This window comes from Rhinoraja longicauda, chromosome 5, assembly GCF_053455715.1.
Source record: "Rhinoraja longicauda isolate Sanriku21f chromosome 5, sRhiLon1.1, whole genome shotgun sequence".
Taxonomy (NCBI): domain Eukaryota; kingdom Metazoa; phylum Chordata; class Chondrichthyes; order Rajiformes; family Arhynchobatidae; genus Rhinoraja; species Rhinoraja longicauda.
The window spans coordinates 17,117,789-17,134,041 of NC_135957.1; the positions used below are offsets into that span (position 1 = coordinate 17,117,789).

Consider the following 16,253-nt stretch of genomic DNA (forward strand, 5'->3'; position numbering starts at 1 on the left):
TAAATCTTAATTAGCAAACAGACTGAAGCTGCCCATTATCATTGCTCTGAGCTTGGAAGCAAATGTTCATCAGTGGGCAGCAAATATCATCAGTGACACAATAAACAGTCTGGAATCTCTTGGGTTTTACTGACTTCCATAATCTGTAGCCATTGAGAATTAACAATCCTTACACAAGATGCAATTAATTATTCAAATAGTTTCTATGCATCCGTAAGCACCAAGTACAATAAAAACTTAAGCAGGATTTAATAATGTGCAAACATATACTAAGTCTTGCGCTGTCCCCACTGCTTTTCAGCTGCCCACTAATAGACCTGCTCTTACATGGAGTGGGTCCTCTGCTGTGAATTCTCTCAACTTAATTGATTGGTGAGGTCCCAAGGCCCAATGCAGCACACCTCACAACAGTTCAGCCCATATAGACCAGTTCGATCAAGCACGGAGCCAGCACACCTCAGCATAGACCAGTCTGGTCTGGCACAGGTCAAGTGCAGCCCATTCCGGCCTAGTTCCAGCACTGTCCATTTTAAATCAGTCCGACCTGGACCCGGGCACGTTTAACACAGCCCAATATAGACTAGTCTGGCCTAACACAAGGCCCATCACATCACTGAAGAAGGGTCTCGATCCGAAATGTCATCCATTCTTTCTCTCCAGAGATGCTGCCTGTCCCGCTGAGTTACTCCAGCTTTTTGTGTCTATTTTTGATTTACACCAGCATCTGCAATTCCTTCCTACACACATTCCAATATTGCACAGGATCAAGCATAGCCAAAGATAGACCAGTGCAGCCTAGCACAGACTTTAGACTTTAGAGACCCATCGAGTCTATGACAACTAGCGATTGCCCCGTACATTAGCATTAGCCTACAAAACTAGGGACAATGTTACAATTTTACCAAAGCCAATTAACCTACAAACTTCATAACAGGGTTCAGCCCAATATAGAACATTCCGATCAAGCAGTGGACCCAGCGTAATCTTTGGAGTGTGGGAGGAAACCGAAGCATCCAGGGAAAACCCACGGGGTCACAAAGAGAAGATACAAACTCTGTACAGACAGTACCCGTAGTCAGAATGGAACCTGAGACTGGCGCTGTAAGGCAGCAAGTCTAAAGCTGTGCCACTGTGCTGCCCAGCCCCAGCTTAGCCCAATAAGCTTAGACCAGTCTGGCCTTGCACAGTGCCCAGCACAGCTCAATGGAGCCCAGGTACCTACACAGTCCATTAACAGTTCAGTCTGGAGTATCAAAGGGCCCCGCACAGCCCCGGCTTAGCACAACTCTACCCAGCCCTGTAGACCTCTATCAAACTCAGCTCAGCACGTTCCAGCTTTGCACCTCTCACAGCCCAGTCATAACACAGCCCAGCCCAGCCCAGCATAAAAGCCCCAGCTCAGACCAGGTTTCAGCCCAGAATAGAGCCAAGTGCAACACAGGGAGTTGTAGATGCTAAATGAAAGCCTTACCCCCATGTCTGTGCCCAGAGCTAATGTCATTCGCAGACATTCAAAAGCAATTAAAAATACATGCTATCCAAATAAACAGAATCGAGGAAAGCAACAGCAATGAAATTAATTTAAATTAATTCAAAATTAAAATGTTGCAAAGGTAAATTATCATGCACTCACCCTTCATCAGGGGTCACAATCGCAGTTCCTTATCCAGGTGCTGGGAATCTAAGGAAGTGCACACTCCACCACTGGACTCCATGAGGAGGCAGTGCCGGAGTGTAATCAGGAACTCTCAGCAATTGCTGTGCACAGGATCAAGACCTCCACGTCCGTGTAGGATTCCCAAGCTTCCACAGACTCACAAAGAGGGAAACACCAGCAGTTCTACACAGAACTACAGGCAGTTCTCAGACATCTCCACACAATAGCACCACAATCCGTAAACAGGTGATTTAAAGGCATCTCGTGCACGCTAAAATTGCAAATTGGATAACTTGCACAAACTGTCGCACTTGATCCTTAAACACCTTGTACAAATTTTAACATGCAACAACAAGCTGTTCTCTACAATTTATAACATATTCTGTTGTAATCTTTTCCCACCTCATGTTCTCTTGACAGGGGAGAAGCCTGCAAAAAAATATTTGATGACCAGAACTCGAGAAGGAGAAAGTCTTAATTTTGAACTTGTACTCTTGGGATGGGAGGAAGCAATGGGGAACCAGGTCTATTCAAGGTCTAGGTCTCCAGAAGACCAACAGTAGGCATGGTATTAAATATAATGGAGTCCAGGAACTCAAACCCTGCTTGGACTGGGAATCCCACCTTTGGCCACCTCCTGTACTGTATTGGTGACCTTGCAAGGTGTGGGCTGGTTGGACTGTTGAAGGTTCCTGGTTAGGCCCACAGGAAACCACCATGTACAGCTCAGACCCTGGGGTCTTCTGTCATCTGCAATTCATCCTTTTTATCAATTCCATTACACTCAGAAAACCCGTGATAACCTCCTCCAACAATAATCTCACGCGAGTCACCCAATCTGTTTAATCCGCTGTCTGTTTTAGAAGAGCCAGAATGGCAATATTCGTGGATGATAGTTAATGCATTCACATGGTGTTTTTTACCTGCCACTTCAGAAGCGAAGCTATTACAAATAATGGAAATATATAGACAAAATTCTAGAAAAGGTGAAATGTTGACTGTTAGTTCTGGCAAAAGTTATTTAAAGATTTACAGAGTTTACTTGGTTCTTTCCTCCTGAGGGCTTTGACGACTAAGAAAGAGCTTAAATTGCATTAAAATGTAACCAACATGATATGGCACATCACATTATCTGCTACAAACAAGTACGCCAAACAACCACTTCAATGGAAGAGAATCACACAGACATCACCAAAATACATTTTCTGTGTTGTTCTGATGCAGACCTACTAACCTCTAAAGAACTCATGGATACTGTTGAACCTGTTTCACTCCTTGATAATGCAGTGTTATTTTCATCAAGTTCTGAAACAATGAAGTTCTTTGCAGCTGACCGGGATTCATATGGTATATTCTGTTTGTGTTCCTGTGCGGCGAGATGTTGATCTAAATTGAAGCTGATGTGATCCATCATGGGCGCACTTGTATTAAATTCAGGGTTAACCTTAAAATGCATTAACCTATCGTGTGGCATGCCTTCCATGCTGATATTTAATTTGCTTTCATCCTCAATGATGGGTTGGACATTTGCAGAGCCTCTTGGCATGACAATGTAGTCACTCTCCATCATCCTCTCTTGGGCCTGAGCCAATTCAGCGTCCCCAGCTCGTAGATTGTCGTCAGTGCATAAGTAGACTGTCCGTCGCAGTTCACTGTTGTCCTTCTTTATACACTGCTCAGTCAACTCATTCATTCCAATTGGCACATGCATAGTCGGTGGCTGTTGTATCAAAACTTTGGAAATCATATTTCCCGGGAGGGTTGAAAAACTCATGCCTTTGTGGTTTATCCCTTTCTCGTCTTCATCATCGTTCAGAGATATCCTTGACAGGGTGCCTGTAATGGTAGCAGCTTGGCAGCTTCCCATATCCTTGTGAAGGACTGTGGGTCAAAGAATCATCAGTCAGAATTGAAAATTCAACAACTGCTACATTCCTCTAATTGACGTTGTGGTTCGGTCACATACATTAAACATACTGTCACATTGTGTTTCATTTTATTTCACCAAGTCATTTTCCTTCAATGAAGGCAATAACTCCAAGCCAATGATCATTAATACTTAACAGTAATCTCATAATTAGAATGTAACTGTGCCACGTACATGGGTTGCTTTTGGAATTACAATGTGAGAAAATGGTGGCTGGTGGCTAGAAACAAAAAACAGATCTATCTTCTGGTCATGTTAATCGATGCTGCTTGATATAATGCTTTATATGTTAATGTTTGAAGTGAATTAAGATGGAACACATTTATTTAATATATACTCCTTATATTAGTAGTTTAATAGCCATAAGTTAACGAACACAAATAACACAGAACAGGTTGACAGAACATGAAATTGAAGGATTGTAGTAGTTCTTACTTACTTCACATCTTACTTCACCATAATGTCATTTTACAAGGTTTATTATTCATATGCCCCAGCAATGCATTCCTCTGCACCATCCTCCCTTTTCTGCACACCAGATGTAACCTTGTTTTATTACTTTTCTCAGCTCTCCACACTCAGCCATCACAACAGAGAGTCATAGAGTCACACCGGCCCTTCAGCCCGACTTCCCCACACTGGCCACAATGTCCCATCAATACTAGTCCCACCTACCTGCATTTGGCTCATATCCCTCCAAACCTGTCCTATCCATCTAAATGTTTCTTAACTTCCTGCATAACTTTTAGGTCCAGTTACTGATTAAAAAGTCCTGAATTCATTTTGAATATGCATAGTTTCTCACAACTGTGACTTACTGCATAAACTGATAGATTTTGGAACTTCATCCCTCTACTGATAAGCTTTTGCTGTTCACCCACCCCTCCAGAATGTTTTGCAACCGTTTTAGTGATCTTGCCTCCCAAAGAGACAATAATTCATTTGGCACAACTTTTGTTTTCTCAACTCTGGAATTTCCCAGAAGAAGACACAAAGCGCTGGAGTACCAACGGTGGAAAATAATTAATCTAAAAATACTAATAAAATGAACACTCGCGGGATCCTCAGCCATTGCGTGATATAGAAATTAGAAGGGAACATTTTGGCAAATATAAATAACTGCAATTTATGGTTTGACCATATATATATATAATTGGAAAGTTTTAAAGAAGAACTTATGAATTAGCATATTTTATTACTATTGTCAATCGGAAACTTGGTCTAATGCAAGTATTAATTTACTTGGCCTTTCTAACCCAAAGCTGCTGCTGAAATAGGATACTGGCTCTGATACACTGATCAGCTTGAAACCCACTGTGGATGTTGGCTCAGATTTTGTTGGCAGTCCCACAAGAAACTACGAGCTTTGCTCGGAGGAGTGTCAGCAGGATTTGGGATTCCTATCCAAACGTGGAAATCCCGAACTTCCTGGCCAACCTCTGCTGGCGTTTCCCAACTGGAGATCTGTACTCGGATCCTGTGCCAAGTGAATGAGGATTAACGATTGCAGGGAAGAAAGAGAAAAATAAGGTACGATCCATTTGTAAATGTTATGTGTTTTTTTATAACTGATTTGTAAAAACCTCAATAACTTTATTAACTGAAGACATGTGATTATTTCATTTAGAAACAGTTTTATCAGGTGATTCAGAAATAATGAAATCCCTTGATGGCTTTGAAGCTGGCAAGCCTGGAGATATGTTTTTACCAAGGGCCCAATGATCCCAGTGAGGGTGGGGATTGTTGGTGACTGTTTGCAGTGCCCCCTGGGGATGAAAAACTCCCCAGCCACTCACCGGGTGCCTGATTGAGAAAAACTATCACAATGCACGCATTTAGCAAATGCTTTGCAATCTTGCTGAACCCAGGAGTGATCTTCTCTTGTGTGTGGTAAGGACACCAGTCTAACTCCGTAACTTGACAAGGAACAAGCCGTATATAAATCCAACTTCATAGGCAATGTCTGACTCGTGGATTTTCTTGCATTCCTAAAGCAGGAGGCACAGAACCATAGAGCTGTACGGCACGGAAACAGGCCTTTCCTTCAACATGTCTGTGCCGACCAAGTTGAGCTAGTCTGAGCTAGTCCCACCTGCCCGCGCCTGACCCCTATTCCTCCAAACCTTTCCCTTCCATGTACCTGAATAGGTGTATTTTTAATTATTTTCAGGAAGGAGATGAGGAGGATTTCTTTAGTCAGAAAGTGGTGAATCTGTGGAATTCTTTGCAACAGAAGGCTGTGGAGGCAGTCAGTGGATATGTTTAAGGCAGAGATAGATAGATTCCTTGATAAACAGAGCCTTGTTTACCCATTGTACTCAATGTTTCCACAGCTTCCTTACTGGTTCACTGTAGTAACCCATGCCCGTTTACATTCACCTCACAAACACCTTTCCCAGATGAGTTGAATGCCTGCTCGTTTTCCTTTACCATCTATTTACCTACCTATCAATAGTCTGCTTGCCTGTCTTCCTGTCAGCCATCAAACTTTATAAAACAGGAATGTCATAATCCTGTAACCCTTGCATATTCTTTTCAAGTTGAAATATTTTAGCAACCTCAAGTGTGCAGCCAGAGAAGGGGACATACAGTGTGATCCTGTATCGTCCTGTGTTCTATTCAATTGGGCCTTACACTGGCAGGAAATGTTGTCTAAAGAAAGTGTTCAGGAGCACAAGGAAGCTGGAATGGGAGTAGATACCTGGCTCCTCAGGCCTGTCCTGCCATTCAACATGATCCTGGCTGATCTGCCCCAGGTCTCAACTCCTCCTGTGTATCCGTTTTCCACGGTCCATCATTCCCTGACCCTTCTAAAAATGTATCGACCCTTAGTTTAGTTTAGAATAGAGATACAGTGCGGAAACAGGCCTTTCGGCCCACCGAGTCCATGCCGACCAGTGATTCCAGTACACTAGCACTACCCTACACAATGGGGACAATTTATATTCTTTTACCAAAGCTAATTAACCTATTAACCTAGGAAAATGGAGCACCGGAAAAAAAACCCCATACAGTCACAGGGAGAATGTACAAACTCCATCCAGATAGCACCCGGAGTCAGGATCGAACCCGGGTCTCTGGTGCTGTAAGGCAGCAACTCTACCGCTGCGCCACTATGCATCTCTTTAAATATTCCTGCTGATCCAGCCTCCACCATCCTCTTGGGTAGTAATTTTCAGAGACTTGTCACCCTTCGATCATTTTTACCTTTTTAAACTCGAGTGGCGATGGTACTTTTGGTCTTACTGATTGCGTGTCACCCGCCCCAAGGCTTGCCCACTGACTATGAATTTTAGAATTAATAAATCATGGGCAGTGCATTTGCAATTCTGACATGCTGATGGGCAAGTCTTTGTGCTACAAGAGGAAATGGAAAATAAAATATTAAAATTAAAGGCCGTTCACGTTTCTTCCAGGGTTTCTCTTTCAGCCAGAGGCTTGCTGCCAATCAAAGCTCAGAGGCTCTGAAATATCCCAGCAGAGTTGGATCGCTGACAATGCAAAGGCCAGAAGATTTCTCACTCCAATGGCAGAATGAAGGACTTGGGAGCAGCTGCCTCATGGCCCCAGTGACCTGGACCCAGTCCTGACCTCCGTGCTGTCGTGTGGAGGTGGCATATTCTCCCTCTGACTGTATGGGTTTCCTCTTGGTGCTCTGGTTTGCTCCCACATCCCAAAGATATGTGGATTGGAAGGTTAATTAGCCACTGTAAATTCTCCCTCGTATGCAGGTGAGTGGTAGAGTCTGGAGGAATGCGAGGAAAATAAAATAGCATTAATGTAGAATGTGTGTAATGAGGTGCTTGATGGTCAGTGCATACTTGGTGGGCCAAATGGGCTGTTTCTGTGCTGATTGACTCTATGACTGTGGACTCAGCCATGTGGGAGAATGCGTGCAGGTGCTATTTGTGCCAGTAAAATCTCTGCCAAAATCTAATGTATCTTTGTATCTTCCCCTTTAGTGCACTCTGTATCGTTCCCTTTGCTCTACCTATTGCACTTCACTTTGGCTTAATTGCACTTAAGTGCAGTATAATCTGCTTTGATCAGTACGTGCCACAATAATAAACCTAAACCTAATGCCTTCAAGACAACTGTGTTTCAAACCATACCGAAACCTTTACAAACGTGCACTAAGCTTTACTGACCATTGCTCCTTTCATGGGTGGCCTGTATTTCTGCAGAATCACCTTGCACTGAAACACAGTGAGCAAGGAAGAGATTCCACAATGTTATCAGGGATGAGGGACTTCAGTAGCGAGCTGGTACTGAGACTCGTTCTTTTCTATACAATTTGATATGGTGTTCAGAACGGCAAGACATTTTGTCAGAGCAGATGACACTAGTCCCCCTGGTGAATGGGTCAATAATGGAAGGTCTAAAGAGCTCGGACAAACTGGCTAGCTGGCACAGGAAAAGAGTATTTTCTTATTCGAGGAATTCTCTGAAAAGCTGATTCTTTAGATAATTTCCTTCATGGAGCTGCACTTAACTGCAAAGAGACACACAAAAATCAGGCTTATGGAATGAATCCTGCAGCTAGCAGAGGAACGATGGGCAAGATCACCTCGTTCTGCACTATAAGCCACTGAGATTTTAAGGATGTTGAATCTGCCAACTAATTTAATAACGGTGAAAGCCTGGGGATTTTTTTAGAAGCTTGAGGAAACTAAGCTTGATTCATGAATAATTCTCATTATAAAGGTTGGAACATTTATGATCTGTACCAGCATCAGTTGCTTATCCTGGTAGTGGGAAACAATTACTCTTTAAATATGTACAGAAGGGACAAGGTGAGATAAATTATTTGTATTTAATATTCTGATATAAATGTTCAAGGGAAAATAAATTGCTTGTAATGCTACCAATATTCCCGGCCAGAATAAATGGTTGGGTAACACCCCATCCTCTGTGCCTGGAACTTAAAACACTGCAAATGCATAGGATTTATATAATGTACATAACAAATTTCCACTCACTGCATTGTTGTGAAGTTATTGATTATATCACTGTGCTTTACCCTTTTGAATACATACCAAAGGTGGGCATCAGTAGCAAGACCAGCATTTGTTGCCGATCTCACATACGTCTTGTTGAGTAGATAATTCGGCTTATCTCGAGTGTTTGCTTTATTTTCAATCATGAATTCAGTTTACTGTCACTTGCAAGAGAGTATGTTAAATAGACTCATTGGACCCTTGCAAATAGACTGCTGTTTCCAGTCTCCCTTAATGTGATGGATTACACAATGGGATTAGCACTCTTTGGCAAATTGAAGTAATGCAAAACTGCAGGACAGAACATTGCACGACATTTCAGGGGGGCAATAATTTTAGACAAATAATTATCTTAGCAAGCATTAGATTTTTAAATAAAAAGTTATTCTTGAAAAATTGTAATACTTGCCAATGCAATTTCATTCCTTTAATATCTGTTGGATGTTTAAACTGTAGGTTTACTGGAATTGCTTCCTGTTTTGTTCAGTAAATATTATTTTTGAATGTTAGTTTAAGATTGCATTAGGATAAAGTCTCCACATGTATCTTTCTCACAGCTTCCTATAATCTGGTTTTAACATCTCTGGAAAAAAAACGTGTTAGAATAAAGGGGAGGCCATTAGAATAAAGGGGAGGCCATTTAAAACTGAGGTGAGAAAAAACTTTTTCACCCAGAGAGTTGTGAATTTGTGGAATTCTCTGCCACAGAGGGCAGTGGAAGCCAAATCACTGGATGGATTTAAGAGAGAGTTAGATAGAGCTCTAGGGGCTAGTGGAATCAAGGGATATGGGGAGAAGGCAGACACGGGGTTTTGATTGGGGACGATCAGCCATGATCACAATGAATGGCGGTGCTGGCTCGAAGGGCCGAATGGCATCCTCCTGCACCTATTTTCTATGTTTCTATGGCCAAACACGTAAAAATATTACCACGCTGTGTGGTTAGGCAACGCAGCATGAAATCTCCTACTCTACATAGTGTAAACCACAGGATCTGGCTAATTAACCAGCAACAGGTAACCCAAAACCATGTAAAAGGAACCCTCAGCATCATGGCTCTGAAGAATGGATGAATGGTGTAGAGCAGTATGCAGAAATAACATTGTATATTAAAAATAAAGTATCTACTGAGCAGGTAATCTTCACTCCACAACCTTCACGTCGCGTGATATGCTGAAGCTTTCCCCCCTGAAAATGGAATGGGTCAAAATTCGGGAAGTGAAATTCAGTATGGTCACCATAAACTTGCTAAAAGTAGTAGGGTTGAAGGAGCATCTTGCATTAAGGGATCAAGATGGAGATGCTGAGGGAAGTTTTCCCCAAGAGATAAGGGCCTGGGTAATGAAAGGCAATTCCTCTATGGTGGAGATCAGGTAATCATGCGCCTATCTAAAAGCCTCTTAAAAGCCACCATCGTATATGCTTCCACCACTACCCCCGAATAATGCTGTCAGAATGTATAATCAAGCATGTGTTATATATTTTGGATTTTTTGGATGATCAGCCATGATCATATTGAATGGCGGTGCTGGCTTGAAGGGCCAAATGGGCTACTCCTGCACCTATTTTCTATGTTTCTATGTTTATTTACAATATAAATTTATAGTTCATTCATTCTTCGAGTTAGAATAAAGGCCAACAGAAGTGGGGACTGCTGTGCAAGAGACCTCCTGCATGTGTTCAATATAGTCCCAGCAATGGGGAACTATTGAGGGTAGCATTTCTACACAGCCTGCATAAAAGTGGAAAAGAAAAGTAAAGACTGGTGGCATTCACAATGTCAAGGTGACTGCGAAGCATTTCAGACATTGCAATACTTCTGTGGTGATTAACGTAACTTTGAGAAAGACAATGACCGCAAGTTCAAACATAAAAGTAATTATTAGAATATTTAATTTATATATTGGCTTGGAGAGAATCCACCTGATCTTCTTCCAAATAGAGCTGAGGGATCTTTCACTTTCACCTGAAAAATGGGACGGGATCTTAATTTAAGATCTCATCTCAGAGTTGGCCCTCTGACAGTGCAGTGCACTTGTGTGTCAGTGTGGATTTTGTGCACAAGACTTAGTAGACAAATGAGTAGCAGAATGATGGCCTCACTGTACAAGCTTAAACATTTACTGAGCCATATCTCAATTTTAAAGCTTCAGTTCGGGTCAACAAGATGCATTCAGTCTATATATCAAGGTTAAGTAGCAGCCTTTAATGAGGCAAAAATATGCAATGAGTTCCTCAATATAGCCCAGGGGAAACATCAAAATAATCTTTCACAATGCGCAATGATTCCTTGTGATAACCACTCACTCATCCTGATGTAAACCAAATGACATGGCTAGAATGAGGTGCTACTGGATTTCCTGCAAAGTTTGATCAGACACCCACCTTCCCACCTGATGGCAGATGAAAGATGCCGTGTCACGACTGTTCCCTCTGAATTTAACCAAGTTAATGTGGGCTGCCGGGCGTCGTTACTTGAATGAAAATACAGAAGCAAATGGTTGTGATGTCCTCATTCTGGCCTACCCCTCGATGTCCTCAATTCCTTAAAATGTCCCCAATTACCTGCAACCAGAACTTAACTATGGTAGAGAACTGAGGGTCAAGCCAGGATGTTCTTGGTTGTTTGTCCTCCCTGGATTGATACCGAGCCGAGGAGCTGTTGCGGCCCAAAAAAATTCTATCCATTCAAAGATGTATCTGTAACTACTGGCATTATTCCACTAGGTAGCTGCTGATTCTAGGTACAGGAGGCAGCAGGAATAATGCACATGGTCCTTCAACGTACTTTATCATAAAGACGATCTTCCCTGATCATCCTCTTTCACTTTCCTTCACGGGCAGATACATATCCAAACCAGGACAGAGCTAAGGCACAGGCTGAGGTTCCAGCTTGTGCCAAAATCAAGGTCTAACTTAGTTTAGTTTACTTTAGAGATATAGTGCGGAAACAGGCCCTTTGTGCCACCGAGTCCGTGCCGACGAGCGAAACCCGTAGACTAGCACTATCCTACGTTTTAAGGACAATTTACAATTTTTACCGAAGCTAAATTAACCTACAAAATTTGTACGTCTTTGGAGTGTGAGAGGTGACTGGAACACCCAGGGAAAACTCAAGTAGTCACGGGGAGAATGTAAAGACTCCATACAGACAGCCCCCGTAGTCAGGATCAAACCCGGGTCTCTGGTGCTGTAAGGCAGCAACTCTACCGCTGCACCACCATGCCACCCTATCTTCCAAACCTTCCAAATTACTGAGGAGGTTATTTAGAGACTTAATTCTGAATGCACAGTATTCCAGGAAATAACAGCTGTAGGAGATGGATATTTCACCAGATTACAAGTTAAGAACCCTTCTAAAGGACCTCCAGAGGTAATATTAGACTTTATATTGGATATCTCCGATCCAAGGTAGTTGGGGCCAAGTAACTCAGTAGTTCTACAAGTAGGATTGTTTCAAGTAGTGGAATGGAGAGGTCAACTATCACCTCCCACTGAGGTGTTTGAATTTAAGTGTCAGTTAAAAGCTAAGGGCTAAAAATTGCTCTCCGGCGTTTTAAGGGAGTTAAAAATGTATTTGATGAAAATGTGCGAATAAAATATAGGAATAACATAAGATTAGTTTAAATGATTAACACAGACTCATTGGGCTGAAGGGCCATTTTTGCGATGAATGGCTCTTTGACTCATTGAGTCTTTAAAACTGTGGGATCAGTGCATTGTTGACTCGGGTAGGTCCATCATGTATCTTACAGTACTGCGGGACTTGGGGTTATTTTGATGCAGGCAAATCAAGTACAAAACTTCAACCTGTGACTTAAAATCCTGCTCATTAAAGTCTAGTTGGCCTGTTCCTTGTAAACTCTGTTTGGAAGGACAGAATGAGGCAACAACAGTGTTAACATTTTAAATAAGAACTAAACTTCCCTGTTTTACGCTTGCGATCTGGTATATTTTCTTAAGTTACTTCCTGTCCATTGACTGATACCAACAATATAAACTCTGGGAACAAAAGCCTCAATAGACAATAGGTGCAGGAGTAGGCCGTTCAGCCCTTCGAGCCAGCACCGCCATTCAATGTGATCATGGTTGATCATCCGCAATCAGTAACTTTGGCAACCAAAAGAATGTTTGAAAGTCCTCAAAACAGCACAGCTCAACCTGTTTCTCAGATCTGATTAACTCCTGAAGAAGCTTATAAAACTGGAGACTCTATCTAATATTGCTGGTAGAGAGAAAGCATAGAAGCTGTTGTCAAAATTGAAACTAATGGCACAGGTTTTGACACTAGGAGACCAGGTGCAACACTATTTACCATAAGGACACGTTTGCATGCTTTCCTCAGAACACATAATGTCCCTTTGAGCCACTGGAGGTGCAGCAAGGACAAAAGAACATTTGTTCAAATTAAAACAGTCACAGACAGGAGCTTGGCCTGTCAAATGGTGTAGCCGTTTTATAGAAAAAAACCATTCAGCATCCTAGAGTGCTTGATTGCAGCATCCTAGAGTGCTTGATTGTACGTGGGTACACCATCTCGTGGATGGGTAAGTATAGAAAATGGAGGAATTGCAGATATAAGCGATAAACCAGGCCACAGCAACAAGAAACCTCTGCTAAGTCCAAACACATAGGGATGAGGGGACGGGAACTAAAGGGAGTGCAGCAGTGCAGTGATGCAGTGATTCCAATGTTCTGAAATGAGAATCCCACAGTGTAACATCACGTCTCATTCCTATAAACAGGATCAACACCATTCAGAAGAAATACGATTAAGTCATACAGCACAAGAACGGGCCTTTCTGCCGACCAAGTCCATGCCAACCATTGATTATCTGAATTAATTTACCATGCTCCATGGCTTTTCTAAGCTTTGGCAATTCAAATGTCTGTCCAGATACTTGTGGGTAATATCTGTGCCATTACTTGTGGGTAATATCTGTGCCGTTACTTGTGGGTAACATCTGTGCCGATACTTGTGGGTAATATCTGTGCCGATACTTGTGGGTAATATCTGTGCCGATACTTGTGGGTAATATCTGTGCCGATACTTGTGGGTAATATCGGTGCTGATACTTGTGGGTAATATCCGTGCCGATACTTGTGGGTAATATCTGTGCCGATACTTGTGGGTAATATCTGTGCCGATATTTTTGGAAGCAAAATGTGGTGTAAGTATCTGCCTTCACCATCCACACGTTCCTGACTCCACCCACCCTCTGGATGAAAATGATTCTTTGCTCAGATTCTACTCAACCTCTTATCCTTTAACCTAAACGCATACTCTCTGCTATGGGTAAAAGCGTCTCATTATCTACGCTCTCTGTGCCTCTCATCATTTTGTGTACCTCTGTCGGGTTCTCCCCATCCTCCATTTAAAGCTGTTTGGCATTATGCACCTCTATTCTTTAATGCTTAGCTGGTCCCTCTCATGATGCACATCTTCCCTTTATTAAGTCCCCAAAAGGGTATCACATAGAAAATAGAACATTTGCAACGATATTGGACCTATTTCAGTTCAGGTGCGGCACGGTGGCGCAGCGGTAGAGCTGCTGCCTTACAGCGAATGCTGCGCCGGAGACAGGTTCGATCCTGACTACAGGCGCCATCTGTACGGAGTTTGTACGTTCTCCCCGTGACCTGTGTGGCTTTTCTCCGAGATCTTCGGTTTCCTCCCACACTCCAAAGACGTGCAGATTTTTAGGTTAATTGGCTGGGCAAATGTAAAAATTGTCCCTAGTGGGTGTAGGGTAGTGTTAATGTGCAGGGATCGCTGGGCGGCACGGACCCGGTGGGCCGAAGGGCCTGTTTCTGCGCTGTATCTCTAAATCTAAAAAATCTAAAGGTGCAACCTGTGCATCTTGTAAAAAGAGGCCTGTGGCTTTCTGGATCATTGGGACCAATGATCCCAATGATCCAGAAAGCCACAGGCCTCTTTTTACAGATCATAAAGCCACACATTTATCCAAGCTATTCTATCCTTTTACTCACTCGCGCATGACAATGGAAGCAATTCAGAGATTACAGCCTTTGAGGTCCAACTCTTTCATCTACTAACCTTGCTCCTTAAATTCATTTTATAGGATCTTATTATTTTTTCATCGTATATCTGTACCGGAATGGTGCAGATACTGGCTGTTTACCCTTCCTCGGTAGAATGCCACAAACTGTTCTGTGACATTGTTGACCCTGATACAAGGGAGGCAACACACATGATCTGAATTCACATATGTGACCACAGAGCAATTGCCTGTTTCCCTCACCATTGAAGCTCCAACCATAATACATTTGGACTCTTGCACTTCCCTTGTTTGAAGCCGAGTTGGAAGGGACAGCAAATGTAAAAAAAGGCTATTTGAAAATGTCCAAGTTGAGTGCAAGAGTAAAAAGGATAAAGAATCCATGTATGCACTATGTGAATTGAAAAATGCGAAAGATATAATGCTTTCATGAAAAAAACAGTTATACTCCAGGGTACTTTTACTTTCTGCATATCTTGGGCTGCACTGAGCATAGGTTATTCCAAATCATTATTTTTTTTCATTTTCTCTGACAAGATCATTCAGTGTTAACTAACCCCACTGCTGCAGATCTAATGGATTGTAAAAACAACCACGGCAGATTATTTAAATAAATCTCATCACTTTCATATTGATATTACATGACCTTCACCTCAATATTTATACAGCATGTATTTTATCTTTTGATAGTATAATTCAATTGAAATCAATTTACTTCAATATACACTGCGTGAGGACGGCACATGAGAAGGGAAGATACAAATTTTGTGCCTGGATATTCATGCCTGCAGTTACCCCAAACTTATTGCGTTGCACAGTTCCACAGCATCATAGAGAGCAGTCAGGGCTCCATCCTGTCCAAACTCTTGAGGACATCGGACCAAAGGGTAAGGATTTGGAGGACAAGGGCCATCCTCTGGTTACCACATAGAATTTCAATCACAAAAGGCGATTCATACATTAAAAGCCATGTTTCCAGCTGTAACCCAATTGCTTGGGCTAAGGGTGTTGAGAAACAACGACTGGGTGGTTCTGGAGACAGCTTGCAATAAAATGCAGCGTAGGAATCAAAAGATGTATTCATCTAGTGTTGGGGCAGGAGTAAGTGGGAGAGGGAGGGAGATGCAACATCGAGGGATCACATCTGGCTAGCAAGTTAGTGAACAACTTATCGGCCTTGATTCCAATGAACAGTGCTCCACTTTTCCATCCCCTGAAGCTCCCATTCCACCTTTCATCTACTGCTGATCATCTCGATCCCAATAATCGAACATAATACCATACCAAATAAAAAATACAAGCTGTCATTGTGCATTAAATTATGACATATGTTAGGCAAGCATCTACTTATTACTCTTTCTGTTGTCTCTTGATCCTGCCTTTGTCAGCCCCTGTGCTTCTGTGCATAGGCATCTTAGTGGGTGCAATAAACCTGACTGCAGGCTGCCCGAGTGTGCGGGAGGCTGCAGAGGACATGCAGGAAGGCAATGAATAGATCTGGGTCTGCAAAGCCTGGCTGCGGACTGCGCACAAGCAATGTGGCTGACAGGCAGCAGTAACAGTTCTGGTAGGCAGCACAGTGGTGCATCAGTTAACATTGCCCTGGTTTCCTTCTGCATGCTGTTCAGCAAAATCCTGTTGAAAATCATCAC

General features: G+C 42.5%; 1 protein-coding gene across 11 annotated transcripts in view; it reads right to left on the bottom strand.

Moving 5' to 3' along the window:
* adgrb3 (adhesion G protein-coupled receptor B3) overlaps nucleotides 1-16,253 on the bottom strand; it is a 590,910-nt gene that overhangs the window by 15,957 nt on the left and 558,700 nt on the right. For all 11 annotated transcript variants that reach the window (XM_078398997.1, XM_078398996.1, XM_078399002.1 and 8 more), the window contains one exon: nucleotides 2,892-3,538. In XM_078398997.1, coding sequence (XP_078255123.1) covers nucleotides 2,892-3,538 — 647 coding nt within the window. The remainder of the gene's footprint in view (nucleotides 1-2,891; nucleotides 3,539-16,253) is intronic.